Source organism: Symphodus melops, assembly GCF_947650265.1.
Source record: "Symphodus melops genome assembly, chromosome: 16".
Taxonomy (NCBI): Eukaryota; Metazoa; Chordata; class Actinopteri; order Labriformes; family Labridae; genus Symphodus; species Symphodus melops.
The window spans coordinates 8,407,471-8,424,780 of NC_136706.1; the positions used below are offsets into that span (position 1 = coordinate 8,407,471).

General features: G+C 38.8%; 1 protein-coding gene across 3 annotated transcripts in view; it reads right to left on the bottom strand.

Annotated features, from left to right (window-relative positions):
- Positions 1–1,043: 1,043 nt before the first annotated feature.
- The window catches only part of pitpnm2 (phosphatidylinositol transfer protein, membrane-associated 2), a 33,776-nt gene continuing 17,509 nt past the window's right edge, over positions 1,044–17,310 (bottom strand). For 2 of the 3 annotated variants that reach the window (XM_079365120.1, XM_079365121.1), the window contains exons 9-27: positions 17,153–17,217; positions 16,724–16,811; positions 15,949–16,102; positions 15,656–15,845; positions 15,444–15,563; positions 15,031–15,242; positions 14,540–14,715; positions 13,316–13,486; positions 13,060–13,200; positions 12,155–12,316; positions 11,783–12,046; positions 11,181–11,329; positions 9,758–9,874; positions 8,832–8,948; positions 8,569–8,717; positions 7,575–7,724; positions 7,250–7,433; positions 7,035–7,163; positions 1,044–6,342 (exon numbers count right to left, since the gene is read on the bottom strand). In XM_079365120.1, coding sequence (XP_079221246.1) covers positions 5,977–6,342; positions 7,035–7,163; positions 7,250–7,433; positions 7,575–7,724; positions 8,569–8,717; positions 8,832–8,948; positions 9,758–9,874; positions 11,181–11,329; positions 11,783–12,046; positions 12,155–12,316; positions 13,060–13,200; positions 13,316–13,486; positions 14,540–14,715; positions 15,031–15,242; positions 15,444–15,563; positions 15,656–15,845; positions 15,949–16,102; positions 16,724–16,811; positions 17,153–17,217 — 3,104 coding nt within the window. In that variant the 3' untranslated portion in view covers positions 1,044–5,976. The remainder of the gene's footprint in view (positions 6,343–7,034; positions 7,164–7,249; positions 7,434–7,574; positions 7,725–8,568; positions 8,718–8,831; positions 8,949–9,757; positions 9,875–11,180; positions 11,330–11,782; positions 12,047–12,154; positions 12,317–13,059; positions 13,201–13,315; positions 13,487–14,539; positions 14,716–15,030; positions 15,243–15,443; positions 15,564–15,655; positions 15,846–15,948; positions 16,103–16,723; positions 16,812–17,152; positions 17,218–17,310) is intronic. The other variant, XM_079365122.1, reaches the window with a different exon arrangement.

Genomic DNA, 17,310 nt, shown 5'->3' on the forward strand with positions numbered 1-17,310 from the left:
AACTCCAATCAAGTATCAATACACAGCTTCTTCATTTTAAAATAGTTAATTAATTACTTGATAAATGGCCAAAATCCAAACTTGTAATCTGTTATAACAAACAACTATAATTATTTGATACTGTTTTTAAAAGTTTACAGTTGAGATGACATCCAGGCTAGGCACTGATGAAAATAGCTTCAAATATAGCCTAACAACTGTCTATCACTAAATAGTCTTAATTTATATAAAATAATAAATGCAAAAGCCAAATAATGGTGTTAATTGACACGTTATGGTTATAGTTTACATTTCAAGATGAAATTATATCTTTGACAATGCAAGTATTTAAAATATGAATTTAAAGTTTTTTCCCACCAAATAGGCCTAAAGTATTTGACTCCTTAGACTGTAGGCTACTGTATGTCAATGATGTGCAGTTTTATGCTGCTTGTGATGTTTAATTTCAGTGGTAATGTAACTGATCCAACAGATTAGGATTTAGTACAAGCCCATTGGGATGTATTTGGTAAGGCTGACAGAAATGGAAATGTGGTCATTCTTGGCTTAAAGGTTAAGCTCACACAAGCTAATTGGCTAACAGTTTCAGCATAACTAATCACGTTGCAGCACATGTAATGCTAACAAATGTATGTGTCAAATTTAGTTAAACAACTTATATTCGTGTGTTTTATATCTGTCAAATTATTTCTCAAAATGAGTTTCCTGCGCACTTAGCTGTTTTCCCCTGGTTTCAGTTTTGTTGTGCTAAATGGCACTTACATCAATCTTCTCAATTTACCCTTTTCCATTAAGAGAAACGTAAAATGATGGAAGTGTGATTTCCGACATTAACAACTATTTCAAACCATTGATAAATCATTAGTAACTTTATAAAGAGTGCTTTATCAGAAAGTGATTGCACTAAATGTTTTGTAGGAACATAAACTATACTCTAAATTCTATGAATATTTATTTTTATCAATATGTGGTAATAATGATGATGATCCAAAATATATTCAGCAAATGCTTTAATATATGCTTCAGAAAACACGGAGGACATATTGGACAAGACAATCCATTTATTATTGTTTAGCATGACGGTTAATTAGTTCCAATTTGGCTGGAATACATGCAACAGCTTGTTAAATAAAGCTGCTTGGTTATGGGATTTTATTTTCTCATGCACCCACTGCTGACTGAAAAAACAGTCTCCAGTTAGGCCTATATTTCAAAGTGTTTGTAAAATACTTGAGTTCGAAAAATAGGTACAGCAAGTCCTATAAAATGCTCAGCAGTGTATTGTTGTAAAGAGGCAGCAGAGTTCGACGTTAGCTTGAATACAAATACCTCTTCCGAGGTGTGAAACACAGCAGCAGGTGGTGTGTAGGATTTCAGACTGTGAGTTGCTTGTAGTTTGTATTGATGTAGATTGTGCCCCTGCTGTGATAGCGGTGCTGCCTGGATGTGATTTGAATAACAATATTGCACTGGTTAAAAAAAAACAATAACATCCTGTGTTGGTCCATAGTCTAAATGACCACCAAAGTGACAAAGAAGATGCTACATATTTCAAACATATTTTACCTGAAATTTCAATAGTAACATAAAGACCTTTAGGTAAATAAATAACTCTCATACATATAAGTCCTACATATACATCTTTACAGTATGTACATTTACACATCCATAGCTCCTGAACAGTCTCAGAATCCTAATGGGCAGACATTCAACTCAGCAGCCAAACGGCTTGAGGGGGACAATGCGTCTGTAGCCAAAAACCTGACACAGCAAAACTAAAACTCAATGCAAAAGTCCATGGTATATTATCCATATTTTTCACATCCTCACATTTACCTCTCACTTGTACTGTACTGTCTTGCATCACTAAAATTAATAAATAAAATAAGTCCATGGGTTTTTGCAAAATAGCTTATAGACCATTATTACAACAACAACCTTCGATCTCTGCCCTCAGAATTAAGGGACATCTTCAGTTTTCTGTTAAAAGCCACTTTAGTTTTTTTTTATCAATTGTCAATACTTGACTTTATGTGTTGTCATCAACAATCAAAATCCAGCATAATCAGTAAATGCTATTCAATTGTATTAACTTCTCACTGTAAAAATGGTTGAACTTTGTCTAAATTAGTTTTCAAAATGTGCGTTAATTCCCCAAGGGGAGGATAGGGAGCTGAAGGAAGGGGGAGCGCAGAGATGCAAAAATAAGTTTTACCTTTCAAGGACATAAGAGTATTTTCTTCTATTTCCACCATAAACCTCCATAGGTCCATTTCAACTCAAGTTATTTTTTTGTAATGTTGCTTGATAAATTGCACTCATTGTCTGAGTTCCAACTAGTTCAATTTGAACACAATATCATGTGAATACTTTTAGATTTGGGGTTACTTATATATTCACAGGATATAGATAATTAAGACGGCAGCCTGGGTTCAACTCTGACCTGTGGCTACTTTCCAGCATGAGATCCCCCACTTTCTCTGACTCTATCCACTGTCGTATCTGAATAAAGGCATACAAAGCAGAAACATTAATAATAATAGGGTTCCATCAGGTATAAATGTCTAAACATCTGTTCAGTAAACAACCAACATATAAATACTTTCATAGCTTAAGTAAACTTTCTGACTAAAAATTTCTGATTTAGGTTTTTTTTCATTATCAAAGTTGAGTACTCATGGGCAGAATTTTAAATAGAACCCCTGGTAAAAATGGTCTTATTTTCATTTTTACTTTACCAAAAGTATTATGGGAACATTAGTGCGAGCACAACTAAATCTCAAACAGGAAGTTGGGGAGGGGGTACCCTTAGAGTCACACTTTGAAAACCCCTTGCCTAAATACTTACAACTTTATACCGTTTGGCACATTTACTGACATTATTTTGAATCCTGACAAAATGTACAGACATGTGCACTCCTGCAGAAGCAGTATACCCTGAAATTAACAAAAAGTGTCATGCACTACACTGGCATTGAAGTGTAGCAACATGAGACGGTAACTACAGATTATTTCTACTTGAAACTAGTGCAAAAAACAACAATGAGGTTACACAGTTGATTAACTACAGTATTAAACAATGATTTTGGCTCTTGTGGTGGGTTGAAGACATTACTGATCACACACAGAGTGGAAACACACACTCCTGTGTTGTGTGGAAGCTAAGAATAAAACAGCATAGTTAAATAAAGTGAACCAGATTTAAAAACACTCAACACACCCTAACTCATTGATACAGGTTTAAAGGATAGGTTCACAAGTCCGACTAAAATCAATAAATAGGTGTCCACTTAATAAAATAAAAATAGGTTGGCTTGCTCTATTTTTTCTTGTGCTCATACTGGACATTAAGACACCTTCTTTGTATTTTTTTTAATGATGGGGGTTATAGTTGAACTTTTCTAATGGTGTGTTAAAACTCTTTGGCATGTGTACAGAAATGAATATTAATGTATATTCTTAATCCTAGTCTAAGTGTTAAACTGCATTTTTACAGTAAATACAGTAATATGATTTTCAAATAAAGATACTGTAAGTCTGGCTCTGACCACATTAGATCACTTACAAAAGGGTCATTTTATAATAGTCTTTAAGAAAAGCCATCAACCTTGTTTTGAAATTAAGAAGGTTTTGAGTTTTTGTTTGGTTTAATTGAAGAAAATATTATAAAATGTACAGGATGGAAAAAAATATCAAAATTGACATACGTAAATGGATCTTCCAGGTAAACTCAACATGACTGCTGTATATTTGAGCGGTACAATTCAAACAGCTATGACTGCAGATATCTAAAGGCAACGGTTTAATGTTTATTATAACATGAAGAGAGGTGGCTTTTTTTCAAATATTGTTTTTCTCTTTCTTGAAAATCCCTAGAACTTTTGAAGACTAAGACTGCTGAACCCCAATACTAGGTTCATAGAAACATTTAAATAAGCTCAAAAGAACCTTCAGTGGAAGCACATTCAATATGTTTAATGCCAGTATGAATATAAGGAAAAATATCAGAAAGCAAATAATAGCATCTAAGTCCTTGATAAAACTGACATGAATAATTGTGGACCTAAAAGTGAGCAAGGTTAGCATAAGAACCTGAAAATCTTGACTATTTGTGCACAGTTTGTGTTTTTTTGGATGTGAAGTGGCTTCTTCTTCTCATTTGTGTTAAACAGTTCAGACGATGAAAGCAACACAAATGTGTGCTCTCATCAGGATACCTATTTGTTCATCAAGTAAAGGTTCATCCGTTCTTTTGAATACTTTTCAGGAATTCTCTTCTTGCCCATTCTTCGGTCCATTTGGTAGAAATACTTAATGTTTAACAGGCCAATGAATGTAAGAGCAACGAGGAACCACTGCCTGCTTTTTTCCCAGGGTCCAGCCTGAAGTAAAACAGGCTCCTCAGCAGAAAAACCAAGTACATCCTTCAAATCCTGTAAGCAAAAAGAGCAAAAAACCAGGGAACAAGTGAAGTTTCTCCCTGCAGCAGCAGCAGCACATGTGGGAAACAGAACACCACCAGCAGGTGGATCGGAGGTATTGCAAGCAGATGACTATATAAAGGGACTGTTGCTGTGGACTGTACAGAGTTCTAGTTGTTGCTTTAATGCTGCATGCCCTGTTGTTCTGCTTTCAATTCCAGCTGTGGATAAAGTATCTTGTTGGATATTAAGGCCTTGGATCAGATGGCCCAGAGAAAGGGAAAATACTATAAAGTGTCTCACATGGTGGAATGAACTCTTGACAAGCAACCTGTTAGGATTACATGACTAATAACAGGGATGAATAAAATTGTCCAGTGATTTAAACAAAAGGTTCTTTCATCTCTGGTTTATGATCTCAAATACAGCTCTCTGAATTTAAAAAAGGTCAGATCATTCAAATTACTTAAATACATTAGTCTTTCTCTCTTTAGTAAATCTAACCATGCAGGATGTTTTAGCATTGACAGAAAACAAAGTCTAATCATTGTATCTGTACACATATTTGAGCAAATAAGCAGATTCTTTTGATAGATGTCTGGCTCCTTAGTTCAACGGAGATATTGGTTTTGTATGCCATCAGTATATCAACATATTCCCAGTAATTATGCTACCAAAGTGAAGAATAGCAAATGCCATCTTAACATGAAGAATAAATCAATAATCCGTGACACACAGAAAATAACCTTACTGTATTTTACTGAGTGAACAACTTGTTTCGCCTGAAGCTTCCTCAGGTTTCCCAGTACTCCAGAACCTGAGGAAGCTGAAAGCTTGTTCTTGTTTTGGGTTAAATGCAGTAAGATCAAATCCACAATATATTTACGCAAAACTGTCTGCATGGCTTGATTCCCCTAGGGGTAATTATGAAATATGTCCTTTTGGGGGTAATTTGGATGAAATGACTCTTAAAAACATAAATTGCTATTTCCCAATTTTCTTTACCCTTCCTTCATGTTATTGCCAGTCTTTATTGGGTAAACTGTTGTGTTTAAAAATTGTGACAGAAACAAAGCAAAACATGGTGGCATTGCACCATGGCTGCCATTTAAGCTGCGTCAGACTGTCTGATGATGAATGCAGTTTGTCCTGAGCTCATGAGTGTGAATGCTAGGACAGTGTGTGTGTGTGTTTAGGTCATGGGGGTGAGGGGGTTTAGAGGGTTCTTCCCGTTACACGAGATTAGTTTAAGGCTTACAATATTTCAGTTAATCCTTGTCTTTTGTATAATTAGTGATGCTTTCTATAAAAGTATTACTGTAAAGAGTTATGCTACAGAGCTGATTCCTCTTGGCCTGATTAGTCCACTCCTCCTGGACTGATTCCGCTCTAGTTTCCCTTTTCTTTACGATCAATAAAGTCTTTTTTTCCCCTTAACTTTTAAAATACAAAGCCAACATGAACTTTCTCTTCTTTAAAATTTCTGTGTGCGGTCTGTCCAGAAATCATGGTGGTACAGGCGGGGTCCTTCAACCCAACAGCTCAGTTTCGAAGCTCATTTATGGCCCTGTAACCCTACGCTGCCCTCCTTGGTGCTACTGCTGCGGCCCCAGCATCCCGCAGCAATGCTCATACTCCTCTGCGTTGCAGCGGTGACCCGTTCCCGTTCCACCTCACACTGGCTCAGCGTGCGCTCAGTCCTGCCTGACTGGTTAGGGGAGGCTGACCCCGCCCCTCCAGGCTGCTGAGAGGAGATGGTGCGAAAGATGTGATTCCGTTTTCGGAGGAAGTCTCCCCCGGCTGCCCCCAAGCCAAAGCTGCCCTTGCGTAGGACCATGCGTGTGCTGGGGGACTTGGCGGGACGTGATCTCTGGTTGTACTCCAGCTGAGAGAGGTGGGAGGCGTAACCATCTGGGATGAACTGAAAGACATTTGAGGTGGACCATATTTGGCATTTACTTGTATCGACAGCTTGAAAATGTCACATTGACAGAGCTAGAAAACATACAAAGGGTTAGAATGTATCAATAGATAGATTGTGTCTTTACAGGTCATCAACACACAATGTTATTATTGATGAAACAATATAATATCAATTATAAAGTAGAAAAGCACTAACAATGTCAAAAATATAAAACCTAAGAGTAAGAATAATATCTACAGCAGGATTTCACTTAAACGTTCCAACTAGTCAAAAATGTGAGAAATGAACTATAATATCAAAAAGTGAATTTGAATACATCTTAGCATTATTCTTCTTTAACCCGATCTATTGACTCATTGAAAGATCCAAAGCTCAAGGTTGAGAACTTCATGTTTGAATGATACTACTCTCTATGTATACAAAGCAGTTTCCACATAGCTCTGCTCCAACCTACTACAACTCACAAATGTTTCACATAACAGATGCCCTTATGAAGAAGAAAACATTTACCATCAAAACCAAAGTTTAAATGTAGAGTATGACCTCATCCAGTTAAAAATCAAACACAAGTTTTAACCCACAAACATTTACTTAATGATGTTTAATTCCCTGTTTGAAAATCCTTAAGGGGTGTAAAGCAGTACACTCAAGTGTACGATGTATTTGTTTTATCAGAATGAATTCCATACCTGACACAGGTGCTGCATCTTCTTCGTTGGTCTTCCCACTATGTAGATGTGTGACGGAGACAGGCCGATAGACGAGTACACAGAGATGTCCTTGGTGGAGCCATATGCTGCGAAGATCCTCATATGCGCCTGATCAAAGAGGGGAGAGCTGCTTTTAGAGAACTCAGGAGCTGTTGTCTTACAGAAGACTACATCAAGCTTGCAGCCTTCCTTACCTCGTTGATGAGTCCTTTGAGAAAGTTGGCCTTGTGTCGGAGCGGGTCGTGGACCAGCCCATCACAGAACGAGACAATACCATGAGGAAAATTATGCTGAGAGAGCCAGGCCACCACACGCTGCTTCTGCATGTCAGGACGACCCGTCACATACACGATCACATAACCCAAGTCCTGCCAGTATCTGCAAAAGTAATCGAATACATAAAGCAGACTTTCAGCTGTTGCATTCATTGTTCTCCATCCTTTGCCCTGATAACTAGTGTGTATATACATTTGACTGCAAACTAAACATACAGAGACTTCTTCTGGTTAGGATCCTTACCTCACCACATCCACAGCTCCAGCTCGAACCTTTGGGTCGCTGCCCATTATAGACACACTGGCAGCAAACGATCCGTCAATACTGAACACAACAAACTCTGTTGCTCTTGGGACGATAGAGAGATAGCTGTCTGCACATGTGTGGTCTCCCCTTTGGACAACAGCAGAGAGAACGATTGAAATAACGTTGTGAAAGGAGGAAATATACAGGAGAAGTGAAAAAAAAGGATTTCTGTAGAAGAAGAAGAAGTTATCAAGCAAGTAAACCTATGGCAATAAAGGGACAATAAAAACTGCTGTGCCTTCCAGTGAGAAAAATATAAATCACAGCCCTTTTGTGTGCTTTTTCCTACTGAAGAAAATGTGACTTCATGGTAACTTTTCTATGTGTTCCCCTCGTTCAGGGTGGCCTTTTGATGGAGAAAATGCAGTTAAGTACTCTCAAGGATGCAACTATGCATTGACCACTAGACAGTTCATTTATTGGAGAAAATTACTTTACTGGAAGAATCTGTGAAGTCGTTTCCAGAAAGGTGCTCTTCTACTCTAGAAAATACGATGCAGTGTCCTTTATGTTGAATTTCCAGAAATATAAACTTGATGAAGTGGTCTCTTGGGGGTCCTTGAAGTTGATATAATGCAATGCAGATTGCTACACAGTGTCTGCAGACTACACTAGTTTAAGTGAACTTTACGTTGCCCAATTCAATGGTGGAAACATGATACACAGTCACAAAGGCGTTCCTATACAGTGTGCTATTAAGTTATTATGATGTGAACTCACCTGTAAATTATCAAAATGTTTATCATTTCCTTTCTGTTTAATACACTGACTATGTCAGTAAATAATACTTTTTTTAACCAGGGTTTGAGTACATTTCACTATCAATAAATCACAATTTTCTGCATTCTGGTGACCTGCACTATGTAGCTGGTGCCCTTTTCTATTGTCATACCTCTGCCCCCCTAAACAGCCTGAGAGTGACTTATCATACCTGACCACCATTTTGACAGGATACACTCCAATGCCCAGCCTCCTGCTCTCAGGGATGACATAAGAGATACGTCCACTGCTGTTGGTGAGCTCCGTGTCAAAGTGCACCCACTCTCCAGAGGGAGGCTGGGTCATGATGTGGATGTCAATCTGTGGGAGATAACACATTGACCTTAATGACACAATTGAGGATGCTTCTGTTACATGACCTTTTTTTTCTTCCCTTTTTTCTTTTGGCACATCACAGCTGGACATCATCCTTACCTTCTCTCCAGTGAGGGTGACCATGTCCAGAGGGCCGTACATGAATCGCCCGGTCACCATCTGGGCTCCGTCCTCGTTGAACACAGCGTCATTCACACGGTGGTTAGCTGTCACATTCTGAAACACATGAGGGACAAAACAGGAAATCAGAATACTTGCACTCATGTTGTCGTGTTACATTTAGTGATTTAACTTCTTGGATGTCATATCACCCAGGGATTGTGGCGGGTATGACATCTTTACCTCTAAAGTTTAAGTTTGATTCATTTCTTAAAGTGTCTCTTTGGAGAGTCTTTAAACTGCAGTTTCTGTCAACATTCAAACGAAAGAAGCTCTAAGTTAATTTCATTTTTCTATTATTTCATGTTTCTCTCAGATGGTTCTGATCCACTAATGACAGAGCAGCTTTTAATGGTTGGGATGGTTGGTCCAGACAGATGTACGTTGAGCTACTTTATATACTGAACTGAACTTCAACCCAGCGCTCAAGCTCCTGCAGAGGGAGCTGAGACAATGAATCAGAGAAGGCAGAACAGGATGACTACATTTGGCCTGCAACAGTTATTTATATTAAACCATCTGATGGTGAAACTCGACCCTCTGTGAAACTGCTAACGGCTAACAATCATGGAAATGAGTCAAGAAGAACCTGAATTATTTAATTTTTTTATTGAGCCAACATGCCGCAACTGCTGAAAAAAAGAACAAAAAATACAGCTGCGAAAAATGTGGTTACTAATGAATTGCGCAAAATAAAAAGATGGGGATTTCAGCATCATTGATATGAATGTTTTGCAGACACTGGCTAAGTAAGAGTGTGGAAAAAAATAGCCATTTACAGATCTACAATGTAAACATTTCTAAACAAACAACTCACAAACTAAGAAGAAAAAAAAGGAGAAAAGAAATAAAAATAAGGATCTTACCCTGATTTTAACATGAGTCCTCTTGCGGAGCCACTTCTCTCGAGGTTTGGACGGTGTGAATTCAGAAACTTCTTTACCATCCAGCTCCAAAATACTGGAGTTTTCATGCCTCATCACCTGGGAAGGACAATGTAAACAGTTACATGATGAATGGGATTGAGATTGTCGGACTACTTAAATTGGACCAGAATTAGAAACTCAGGGTTAAGAGTCTTTCCAAAACGACATATTGGACATGTAGCTGCAGCAGCTTCAGATCAAACCCCCAACCTTCCCTACGGCTGGCCACAGCCTCTCCCTGATGTGTATGATAGTGTATCTATTAAATAAATAGCCTATGTGTTATAGGTGTAGAAAATGTAACGTTGAAATGATTTCACTTTCATCATGATCCCCATGCTGGCTGGGAATCAGCAATTCAAAGTTCAGCCAACAACAACAACAACAACAAAAAAAAGATGACATAGCAGTCTGTCAAAGCATTGTGGGTAGATGATATTTTACTCTAGCTTCTTTATTTCATCTTTATAGTCTGGATCCTCATAGATATGAAAATAAATGTACATAACTGCTTCATCTTCTTGATGGAGCTATATGTTTAGTGTAACGATAAAGAAGTATGAACCTTAAAAAAATGAATACAATGGAAATACTTCACTATTCCTACTATTAGCTGTCATGCTCACAGCTATGAGAGGCTAGCTGCAGGCTTGCTGCTGCATTCTCACAGGGTCATCATGACGATGCTTACATGCTGATTTGTAGCAGGTCAATCAATAAGCAATTTCTCAAAATCTGTTTAGCTAGTTAGCTTGCTACTGTAAACTGCTAATGCTAAGGGATTAGTAATTATCCAACAGTATGGCTGAGTTCAAAGAAAATGCAGGTGTTAGCAAGATATTTGGGAGCAGTAATTTCTCTAAATACTGACTCCATCAATCAAATCATCCTGATTGGGAGAGAAATAAACTCATCTCCATGTAAAACATTCTAATAGGTGTTGAAAAATTTCACCACAGTGTATCATCCAACGTCATGATTACAAAAAATCCATAATTAAGATTCATTGTCTGAGAGCCATGACTTTCCTTACATTTAATAATATTAATAACTTTAGATGTAAAACAAGGCTCCACTAAGTGTTTTGATACATACAGAGCATGTCAACAAAACGCCACAACTGAGCAACCCACAGATGTGCCAACTAGCTTGAGTCTATCTTGATTTTTTTTTTATTGTAAATAAATGATGACTTCCTGTCCTTCGAGGGTTAGTGTTTGTAGAATTAATGAATCGCTTTATCCAGTTTTATTGCCATTTGCCCAATACTCATTGAAACATTCCAGTGTGGACCAAAGTGATGGATTAACGCCAGATCAGTTAAGACGGAATTGAAATTGTGACTTAATATGTTCTGACAAACCTGTCGTAGTAGGAAAGAGACGACATCTGTGGATTCCCAGTACGAGGCATGAAAGAGATGAGGCAGAGCCACTGTAGGAAAGGCTGTTAGGGCATCCGGGCAGTAGAGGGCGTAGTCCATCCTCTTACTGCCCCACCACCGAGAAGCGACTACAGAGAAAGAAAAGAGTAGAATTACAAATCAGGGAATCCATTATCTCCATGTTTGTTTGATGTTTCCACTGCAAATCTACATCCTGCTCATCGATGGATGAGCAGTTTCACAAACACGAGTAAGAGGTTTAAGGGTTGAAATAAGAGATACCAGGGACAGAAAAAAACTAAGAGTGATAAGGTCTAGAGAGGTTGGAGACATTTATGAAAACAAATTGGACTCTTTGAGAACCTTGTCAAAGTTTTTTTTTTTTGAGTGGAAACAAAGAAAAGGTTCTCGTGAAACTGAGCTGAGAAAAAAAGAAATCGCACGCAAGGACTGATTCTGAATCTTGTGTTTCTACTGAGGGAGAACTATCTGAGAGAGGAAGGACAGAGCACTGGGAATGAGGATGGAGGCTTGCATCCTCCCTTCATGTCCTCTTCCTATTACTACAACTCCCAGGGTACCTTGCTCTACGTTCTTCAGCACCCTGGGTGACGGGGGCACAGAGTTGAGGTCTGTGATGTCAGAGGTGACATCGGTGAAATCAGAAGATGTGTTTGAGGTCATGTCAGAGCTAGAGACCGAGCTCTGATCAGACTCCACCCCGTTGGATTTCGGGAACACCTGTCGAATTTTCTGTCGTAAGCGAAAGGACGGGTTCCGACAGGACAACCTATTGTAGGGCAGAGTCAGCTGGGACAGCAGCCGGGGCGGTTTGGGTGTGCTGACTTCATGAGGGGATGTTTGGTGGGAGGAAATCAGAATGTTAACACTTAAAATGTCATCGAGTAAACCAAAACGTGGATTTACAAAAAGCAGATTAGTGTTCAACTCACTGGTGGCGATGTTGGAGGCAGTGTAGGAGTCGGCTAACCCTGACACCTGGCTGGCTAAGCTGGCCTCACTCGCCCTGCGGTTACATCGAAGGTGAGGAACTCCAGGTGATGTGGACAGAGGGTACTGTCCGTCGACAAACATGTGTGAATGAGAGGAATCAGCTGAAGAGACGGAAGAAAGGAAACAGATGAACAAGCTGGGTTAATAAGGAACAAAAATACATTACTAATAATCAACCCACAATTTAAAGCTTCTATGAAGAACTTTCCGTTTGTGAATATTTTAGAGATCCCTGCGTAATGGGTACATCCTATGTTTTGGATGATCATGTCTGAGTGTGAGTAATGTTTTCTGCTTTCATCAGAAACTGTAAACCAAGGCGTTAATGGACTGTCTGACACTGAACCGGTGGCAGTATTTATAACCATAAATTTGCTATATCAATGAATCAATGTTGTCGCTGATGGTCTTAGTTGCTTTTGTAGGTCGTAAATAGGCATCAGTGTTCATTTCAGACAGTTTCATAACAGGTTTGAAACCTCCTCACTTGAGCTTTAAAGCCCTGACGTCACTTCTGTAAGTCCAACTTAAACTCCAGACTCAGTTTAACAAATGTGTCGTCTAAGAGCTCTAATCAAATAAGTGTGATACTGTAGCTCGGATAAAATCAAACTTTTTACAATAGCAGATAACAAAGCTGTAAGTCTGTTTATCTCAGTAAATAAATTAAGTTGTTTGACATTTGGACTCTTACTCTCTATCCTTTGGTGAGACAATAAAGAAGACTGATTTACTTGAAAAAGAATTTAAACCAAACTACCATTATTATTAAATCTATGGAAATAATATGACTCAGGAACTTATAAAATGACTTTTCCAAAAAACAATGCATCAAAAAACTCACTGTCTGAGTGGAGCTGGGAGCTCTGCCAGTTAAGAACAGGCACAGGGATAGAAGTCTCATTGACACTATTCTCCTGGCAGCGCTGGTATGCTGAGCAGCTGGGCTCCATCAGAAGCTGAGGGTTACTCTGAACGGTGTCAACTAAGAAGACGGATGAGGGAAAGATATGCAACACACTGCAAAACTTGTCGCTTTGTGGTAAAGAATATATATTGGTAAAACTACAGTTAAGTGTCTTATGTTTTCGGGGACTTACCCAGGAGAGCTGAGAGTCCGTCACCCAGAGGAAAGCGCTGATAACGAGGGACACTGCACGGAGGTAGCAGGTGAAAACGTTTGTCCAGGAGCGGCTCGAGTCGTGAGGCTGAGGGATCAGCTGGATGAAAAAGGTTGTAAACCTGCTGACAGGCTGGACGCAGAGCGGACACTGTCGAAGAGAAATTAACACAATGGGTGTTAAAGCGTGTCAAAAGAAATAAAAACCCTGCTTCAAAGTTGTAACATATAACTACACCTGACAATGAGTCACATTGAGCTGAAACACCCCGACATAAACTTCACCATCACAACATTCAGGTCAGAAATGAAATGGCTGGAGCTCAGGGAAAAACTATTCTTAGATTCTTTTAAGGTAATATTTGAGGAAATAATATTTAATAATCTTTGAGCAAACAATTTCAAAGTCTTTAAAGTTACTAGAAGGAAACAGCCAGAAGCTACATAGCTTAGCTGGGATTGAAAACCTGGCTCAGTCCTAAAGAACTACTTTATTATTTTTCTTCTTGACAGAGTCAGATGTCCTGTTTCATCCTACGACTGCTACTTGTTTTACATACAGGTGTAAGTGAAGTACTGACCTTTGTATTTAATTCTTTGCAATAAAGAAAATATCAAAATCTTGAAATGTTAATTGTTAACCTCTTAAGATTTGTAAGGACAAATCATGCATTTAGTTCAAGATAAATAGTTAATTAATAACTTCCTAAAGGAATGAAAGAAAACCTACTTGATTTGAGATCAATGTGGTGTTTACATGTGGAGGTTTTATTAAAGAATGAGCTAAAAAAACTTGTTGTCAATGTTTTTAAATGGCAGACAGATGTGCTGCATGAATACAGACGGAGCGCGCAGTAGCTTCTCCTCTTTAAAGCCCAAAGGACACACAGTGAGCACTGACTTTAATCACGTATTTGTCTCATCTCAAGCTGAATATTTTCAGCCTCTGAGATCAGAAACATAACATCTGACCCCTGACACCTGCTCTCCAGCAGCTGGAGACATGAAACTCTCACAGCAGAGGTTCAAAAACTTTCACTTCCTGTTCACATTGAAAAAAATAAAATAAAATGCTGTATGGTTTAATAGTTCTACCTGCAGTAAAAGCTTAATTAGGTACACTAGGAACTTTATAATACAACTAAAGCTAGTAAATAAAATAAACACACTATACATAATAAAAAGGAAAAAAACTCTTCCTCACCATCTAATGAGGGCACCACTGTCTTCCTCAGTGCTAGCACAAGCCCCAGAGGAGAGCCGAACAGGAAGAAGTCAGTCACCTCAAAGTCAAACTTTCCCAAAGACCCTCCTTCCAGCATGGTGCTGTTACTGGAGCGCCGGGATCCGGGTTCCCCGTGGAGAACGCTGGAGTGAAGACTGCGCAAAGAAGAAACATACTTTTTATAACTCTGATCTTTTAGTTAAATAAAATAGCTGTACTAAAGTTTAAGTACCTTAGTGTTTGGATGAGAATTTATAAAAAGTGAAACTACTTATTAACCAGAATGGTCCCTTTCTGAAACCTTTGTATTGTATTACTGGATGAATTGCATTAATGTGTCCTGCGCTTTAAAGGGGGGTTCTGGTAATTGGACACAAAAAAATAATTACTACATTTAGTTTAAATTTGAAAAAAAAATTAATAATAACTCAAGTCAGTGCAGTACCCATTAAATGAAATATGTGCCTCACCTTGACAGGAAGGCTTGGTGATGCTTGATGGTGTCCAACTCATACGTCGACGAGTCGCTGCGTTTGCGTGGAAGTTGCCTCTTCGGGTCGTCTGGCCCTGAGCATCGAGGGATGTCGATGTTGCTGCGGCTGAGATGGCGGCTTCCTTCGAGGGACGGAGAGGATGGAGAAACACTGTTTATGATGATGCCTGGAGAGAGAAGGTCCGTGTCCTGTACAAAACAAGATTAAGGAAAGAAAAGAACATTGTAATGTCTGAAACAAAAGGTAAAATATATTTGTAAATGTATATTGTAGTTTTAATTTAGAACCACATTAGCCCAATGCCTCTATGTTCATAAATGGCTAGCTAAAAGATATACTGGTATGTATTATCACTTTTTTTTTAAGGTCAAAGATTATAATTATCATACCTGGACACTGATGGCGCTGCCCCGTCTGCTGCTGTTTTGGCTTTCTGACACAATCACAGAGCTGCTGCAGAGAGCATCAAACCCCAGGATACCCCCAACACAGTCTCCAATTACACACACCTGAAAAAAAAGACACACAAAAACATAAATTAGCTTTATCTGCACAAGCAACACCAACTAGAGAGGCAGGATTCTTTGGATTCCTTACTCACCTGGCCGTTAAAAGTCTCTCCTTCTAGAGACTTAATAAAGTCACTGTACACCTGATTAGCTCGTAAGATGACGGTTGCGACAGCATCTTGATACTGTGGGGCAGATGTGGCCAAAAGTGGCAGAGCAGCCAGAGGGATGTGGTCCTGACTGCTGGACAGACAGCCTTCATCATAACTGTAGGGACTCAGACTGACGAGCAGAGCAGACACATTATTATTTCTCTGGTTGCGTGTTTCACAACAGGTTGAGCATGTATTACAGCAGACTAATTAAATTATCTGGTTATGCTCACTTTGAGACCAGCGAAAACGCTTCAACACAAACAGCTGGACAGGGGACCATCCGGATGGCAATGCGGCCCAGAGCAGCAGGGTAGTGGACCCCCATCACAGTCTCGAAGGCTCCACTCAGAGTGTTGCCGTCTCCTTGTTTGCTGTTCTGCTCACCTTTAGACAGACAGGAACAGTTTTTTTTTGTGGATTCCTCGATCAATGAATTCAAACCTTTGTTTGGCCTTTACAAAAAGAGTGAACGGGTCCACTGTCATGAAGCAGTCAGTACATTTTCTGACCTTCAATGTTTCTTGTGAAGTTGGGCAATGAAATATTTGATACTCCATGCAAAAAAAACAAAACCCAAAGTGAATATGAAATAAATGTGTTTTGTAGAAATGTACTCTCTTTCACCCTATTTTTTCAATACATTGTTTACTTTTTAAACAGACTCAAATTTATGAAGTGGTAATCAAAAACCATTGGAATTTAAAGCTCCGTTTTTGTTTGATTTTGTTTTGTTTTTACCAAGGAACAATATTTCGGCTCTATTTTTCAGAGGATAATAGAAAACTATTGGCCTTAGTGTATACTCCGAGTATGGAACCATTAGATTTTATTTAAACCAAATATAAAATGCAGTTTGTCCAAGTGGGGAAAACAGAGAGAGAGAGAGAGAGAGAGACAGAGTGTGTGTGAGTGAGTGAGTGAGTGAGTGAGACAGACAGACAGACAGACAGACAGACAGACAGACAGACAGACAGACAGACAGACAGATTTTGTTTTCTCCTTTACCAGAGCCAGTGTCCAGAATGTTTCCTCCATGCAGCACCAGAACAAGGACGTGAATTTTAGATGGTTGAAGACACTGCTGCGATGAATCCTGCAAGAAAGCAGAAGGCAGATTGAAGGAAATAGGATTTAAAAAAAAGAAAACAAAATTAAAGAAGAGAAGACAGGAAAAGCAAACAGCAGGGAGAATACTTTTTAACAACACTTGTACAATAAAAAAAAAACAACCAAAACAAGGGTTGAAAGTTAGCCACCAGCTCTCAGAGCAGTGCATCAGATTCATGCATTTAAACATTCAACTGGCTCTTTGTCATGACATTCAAATGAATTTAACTTGACATCTTTGGCCCAGTTTCAACTGAAAAAAGGCCTTTTATCAAAAGTGAGAATGTGAAGGAGGAATGAATGAAAAGAGTTCATAAAAAACCCTACCTCCATCACGCTCTCCTCATTGCTCATCACAGTGTAGTCTCCACCTGACTCCTGGTACAAAGTCTCTGTGAAAACATCCGTTCATTCTATCATATATCTTTTTAAATGCAGGATTTCATCTGTCAGTGTACCGATTCAAAAACTCTTAATATCTCAAC